The sequence below is a fragment of the Octodon degus genome, unplaced genomic scaffold, assembly GCF_000260255.1.
Source record: "Octodon degus isolate 3935 unplaced genomic scaffold, OctDeg1.0 scaffold00010, whole genome shotgun sequence".
Lineage (NCBI taxonomy): Eukaryota > Metazoa > Chordata > Mammalia > Rodentia > Octodontidae > Octodon > Octodon degus.
The window spans coordinates 21,810,887-21,816,886 of NW_004524586.1; the positions used below are offsets into that span (position 1 = coordinate 21,810,887).

Sequence of the window (6,000 nt, forward strand, 5' to 3'; positions counted from 1 at the left end):
CTGACATTGCTAGTTAAGTGGAAGACCCAATACTATTATGGGCTACTGGACTCTTTTAGAATATTTTGCTGAGTTTACACACCTATAATATTCTAATTACGGAACTTAACAAAAAGAGGGGATACAGATGAATGTCCATTTTGTATCTGTGTATTCAAAGTAGTTAGGATAGATATATAGTTACATTCTCTTAATGAATAGAGGGATTTGTTCTAATGGTGTTTGTAAATAGGATATCATGTCTGCATCTTGTACAGCACATAACCACTAGGAAAAGAGTATGCAATGTGTTAATTATTGAAACTGTCCTACCAATTTGATTTGAAACTGTCTCATTGCTATTTGTTTCTCAGTAAAATTATGGAAAAAATAAATTAAAAAAAGAGAAGGGGAACAAGGGAGTGGTTAAGAGGAAAGGAAACAAGGGGCAAGAAAAAACAAAAATAGAGGGAAAAATGGAAACACACTTTCGTAGATAAGGAAGGTGAAGGCCCAGGGAGATAGCTCAGTAGAATAAGCACTTGACTGATAAGCACAGGGTCCTGAGTTCAATCCCTAGGACTGCGAAAAAAAAAAAAAAAAGTAACCAGATAAGGAAGGTGAAGAGGAAAATGGGAGAAAAAGCAAGACATTATGTGGAGGGACAAATTCCCTATGATGAATGTGGTCATTGTGTACATCAAAAAAAATGAGAAAAGAAGGAAAAATGCAAACAAAATTTTTGTAAATAAGGAGGGAATGAGGGGTTGAAGGGAGGGTAGGGGAAGGGAAAAAAAATCAGGATACACATGTATAGGTCCAGATTCCCTATGCTGAATAAGATCATTATGCATACCTAGAATGTACCAATAAACTTAATTAATTAACAAATAATATGTACCAATAAAAACAGACTTGACACCAAGGGGCCATGTGAAGGATCAAACTAGGACTGTAACTTTTTTTTTTGTCATACCGGGTATTGAACTCAGGACCTTGACGCTTGCCGTGCAAGCACTTATTCTACTGAGCTATCTCCCGGCCCTTAATGATCAGAGTAAAAGACCCTAACAGTGCCTACATTAGGTTTATCTTAGTCTAGGTGTCCATGGAGCTTCCTCCTACATAGACCATTCTGATGCCACTGGAAGGCCTTCTGTCTTATTCCCTTCTGTGCACAAATAAATCCAAAGAGCAATTTTTGTGTGTGAAAGTCTCCATCTTTTCCTATGCCTAAACCTTGTGTGTTTGACCCATTAGTTATTAAAGAATCTATTGACTGAGTGTGCACCATGTACCAGACACCAAAGTAGATTTTGGGGGCCGGGGAGATGGCTCAGTAGAATAAGTGCTTCCCTGGCAAGCTCAAGGGCCTGAGTTCAGTCCCTAGTTCCACAAAAAGGAAAAAAAAAGTAGATTTTGTTGTAAAAAATAACAAAAATGATGGTCCAGAGGGTGATACATGTTGTTAAGTCAACATTTGGACAGATTATTACATTATGATTATCATATTATGGGTTGAAAGATGAAGCGCAAAATACCATGGGAACACAGAAAGGGGAGAATCTAATCTAGTATGGTTGCATCAAGAAAAGCTACATTTAAAACCTGGAGGAGGGGCCAGGAGTATAGCTCAGCGGCACAAGCACTTGCCTGGTAAGCACAAGGTCCTGAGTTTGAGTCCAGCTCTAAAGAAACAGGAGAGGGCCAGGGAGATGGCTCAGTAGGATAAGTGCTTGACTGACAAATGCAAGGATCTGAGTTCAATCCCCAGTTCCACCAAAAAAAAAAAAAAAGAATCAGGAGAAAGAAGCAACGCAACCAGGAGTTGGGAGACCAGCATTCTAAGAGAATACGGCATGTCCAAGGCCCCACGGCAGGCATAGGGCCATATTTTGGAGGAACCTCAAAGATAGGAGATAGTGATCACAGTAAGGGAGGGAAAAACCAAGAAGGAAAGGAGCTGGGGAGAGAAAGTAAGGGGTGGGGGAGGAGAGAGTTGGCTGGGAGGGGAGGAGGGTTAGGCAAGAAGCAGAGCCAACAGAGGTTCCAGTGTTTTCTATCTTCATAACTGACGTTAACCTCTTTTCAACAAAATCTCTTTAAGGTATAAACACTTTATTGAAAAGGGCACTGAAGGATAGCTACAAGGATTCCATATTGCAGGGTAATTTTGACTCCTTATCACTCAAAGGTGATTAACGAAGCTTATGCTACAACGCCTCCTGCAGAGTCACTGGCCCACAGTCTAACACGGGTTCTTCAGTGAGGTCAGACTAGCAGGGAGCCAGGAACTCATACCATGGGTAGCCACACCTAGAGAACTGCTTTTACTGAGCTGTATTTTGGAGTAAAGTCTTTGCCACTACCGGGAAAAAAATTACAAGACTTAGTGTCACATGTGTCCTACACGTATTGACGAGGATATTAACGATGATGTCTCTTGGTGTCCTGTGATGAAGTTGTACCTGTAATGGCAACAGTAGCTGTGCTTCTCCCAACTCATTTATTTCCCTAATTTTTCTTTTTATTTCATGTCACTGATCAAATTCCCCTTTTCCACTTAATTGCTAACTTTTCCACTTAGTTCCACTAAAGTTCAGCCCTTGATGTGGGGCCCACTTCTAGCTTCTCTGTCCTTTTTTCTTCTTTCCTCCTTTTCGAACAACTTGATATCCTGCTGTTTTAGTTTCTTCACTGGCTTAAGCCCCTTGAAATGTGGACTAGAACAAGGTAAGAATGAATGAATACTATGGATTCTGGGACTGTCGCTTTGCCACAATGAGACCCATTATACCTCCTACGTGAAATGGACTTGAGTCTATAGGGCCCGGGCAGCCAAGGCCAGACCCTGCCGTCCTCTGTGGGTACCTTGGCTCCCAATATGCTGAGCCCCACCTTTGCCATGCTCATTGCTTCTTGGGCCTGTCTCTCGTCCTCCTTTCCCCTTCCTTTGACCACCATAGTTCAGACCCTCTGGGTCTCCCAGCCTGACCTTACAGGTCTCCCTGCCTCCAACGCTCTGCTGCAACCTTCACACTGGGCTGAAGCCTACAGGGCTGAAGCCACCTCCTCTCCAAGCTTCAGGCTCTGCCATCTGCTGACTGAGCTGGGCAGAAGCTGCTCACATGGCCTCCAAAGTTCTGCATGACCCAGGGGCATGCTACCCTCCTGACTCATCTTCCACTCCTGCCAGACTGGGCCACGCATGTGACAACCATGATCCCAACTGCACCTCCTGCCCAAGTGCCAGTGCAGACAGAAAGTGTCACAGGAGTCAAAGAGCAGCACCCTGTGAGGCCGCACACAGGCATTCCACTCCACCCCTTAAAGACAGGTGCTTGGGGCCTTTGAATCTAACCAGTCATCTGGGTGAATGTACACTCACCAAAGGCTTGGCTGAGCTGCTTTTTGAGGTCTCATCTAGCGACTGACGTTATGAGGCTTTTGGAGTGACTTAGGGCATTTCTGTTCACACCCGCACATGCACACGCACACACACATGGGTAGGGGTGGGGATCATGCTGCTGTGCCACTGCTCACCAAACCATCAAGCTCTCAAAGACAAGTCACACCCACCCAGCACTGTGCAGCCGCCCTGGCCTCTGCCCTGCAATACCAGTTCTACAAGATTATCTGCAGCATCTGGGGCAGGGTCTATCTGCACAGGTGGGCCTGGGTGTGCTCATCAGTGGGATGACAGGTTCAGTTCCCTGCTGCTAAAGCCGCTCCCACTTTGGCATTCAGAACGGGGGGTGGGGGGAGGAAAACAAAGCACCTGCCACTCTTAGCTCATCCACAGAGCAGCCAGGGGACAAAGTTCCAAAAGTTAGATGAGGCGTCTAATCTGGGCTAAGGTGAGGCAGCAGAGGTTGAGAGGTAGAAAGTGGTGGGAGGTGCTGCTTCAAGAGGGCGGAGGCAGCTGCACTCCTGATATGTGGGTCAGGCAGGTCCTCCTGGACAATACCAGGAAATAGCTGCTCAGAGGAAGAAAGCTGTGATTCAGCGTCACTATAAGCCACAGGGCTATGCTGAGCTGCAGACGGGTGGAGTACACAGCAGAAAGGGCACAGGGGAATCTCAGAAAACGCAGACCTTTCTCTCGATCACCTTAGAGGGCCAGGTTCCTTTGATGGCTCCGAGACCCTACACAAGCTGGCCCTGCCTACAACTGCTTAGCCCCATTTTGTGCAGCCAGCCAGCCTTACAGCTCTGACGGTGCGGCCATGCTGAGGGACCTTTGCAAGACTCTGGACCACTCTCTGTGTGTCCTACGCAAATGGATCTAGGTCTCTGAGCACCTGCAGCCCTCAGCTCACTGGGTCTGCCTCTCCAGCAAGCAGGAAGCTCAGGGTCAGTGGTCTGCCTGAGTCACCCCAAGTGCCCCCAGAATGAAGCACTGGCTCAGATGTATTTGCAGGGTTGAACCTAGCTATGTGAACCCTACCAAAAGGGAATTACATCCTGCACAGTCCCCAGACAGTTCCTGCCTCGGCCCTCCACAGAGTAGCTGATGCCCTCTTTTGGCCTGAATGGGACATTTATTCACTCACTCAAATGAAAAATCGGAGACTAAAGGAAATAGAATGAGACAGAGGCCCTTGCTGCCCCAAGTGCCCTGTCTATACTGACTTGCATCAGGAATCAGGACCGTAGAATTGCACTGAGCACTCTTTCCTGAAAGCTTTGATGGCTTGGGCAAAATGAGCCTGCAAAGGCTCTGGAGAATGATCTAGCTCTATTATGAGTGCCAATTATATTAGTGTGAGTTAGTGCCTCGTTCCTTTCCAAGTTCAAAGCCACACTTGGCACAAAGGAACCCAAAGTGTCCTAACCCAAGGAAGAGGAATTTCCATGAAATGAGCCAGGCAGCATCCTTCTAGTTCTGCCCATGCTAGCTTGGCCCCACCTGCCTCCTTACTTCTGAAATAGGCCGCTGAACTGGAGGATGTTAGCGGAAGCCAGCACCGCCACTGCGTCGTCCGCGTTTATCTCTGCTTCGCTTATGTAGAGGCTCTTCAAGGCCGTGGCGAAGGCTGGGGAGGCAGCAGCCGAGGGAGAGGCATCAACATGGGGCTGTGCATGCAGACCCTGCTCATGGCCTCCCTACTCCTGCAGCTGGGCAGACAGGGACACCCTTAGAGAAGAGGCACCAGCTCTAACCTGAGTGCAGGCACCGTGACCAGGGTGTTTGGCGCCCTGGGCTTCCAGCCGCCCAGAGGAGGTGAGCTAAACAAAGCTGAAAGAACTCTCCTTTGGGCCTGTTCTCAAAGTCTGTGCCTTGGAGTCACCTAAAAGGTGAGGCACTCCAGGGGTCCCTTCTAACCTGGGACCTATGGCCTGTGCAAGAGTGTGACTGTGTGCAAATACGTGCAGAATGTGGCGTGCGAATGAGCAATTTCCTTCTCTGGAAGTGACATAGAGCTTATGAAAGGTTTCCCTAGGGATGCGGGCACTTCAGTAAAGGTCAAGATGTCCTGGGAAGAGCCTGATCATTTGATCATCCAGGAACTGCCCTGCCTTGGCTGGTGACCAGGTGAACGTGACCTAATTCAAGTTCCACATGAACCAAGATAGTGTCACTGTGCCATGGGAATGTGCTGTGTGGAAAACGGGCCGAGCCAGTACTTACATGCATTATCTCCTGACCTAGCAACTCACAGATCTGTGTCATCTCACGATGTCACACAATTACATTAACACACAATCCTGTGGCCTGGACCCATGGGACAGAGTGAGTCTGTAGGAGCACCCTGGGGAGACTTCTGCTGCTGGAAGGCAGCCAGCTTGGGTCCCTGGTGGACAGGGCCGATCAAGGCTGTTTGGCAGGAAGGGTGGGCCTGGCCTGCTGGCTTCCCTGGGGGGCTGTGAGCTGGGGAAGGGCTGTTCCATTTCTGCTACATCCTAGAATCCTCCTACTTCCTTCCCATCCTGCTTCTGTCTTGTTCCTTACCCCATGGCAGTGTGTAATCTCTCTGTCTCTCTCTCTCTCTCTCTCTCTCTCTCTCTCTCTCTCTCTCT

The 6,000-nt window shown here is 48.0% G+C and overlaps 1 protein-coding gene across 1 annotated transcript in view; it reads right to left on the reverse strand.

The window, feature by feature from the left end:
* The window catches only part of Btbd16 (BTB domain containing 16), a 72,162-nt gene that overhangs the window by 48,287 nt on the left and 17,875 nt on the right, over nucleotides 1–6,000 (reverse strand). Inside the window, exon 7 of the mRNA XM_023709077.1 lies at nucleotides 4,901–5,015. Coding sequence (XP_023564845.1) covers nucleotides 4,901–5,015 — 115 coding nt within the window. The remainder of the gene's footprint in view (nucleotides 1–4,900; nucleotides 5,016–6,000) is intronic.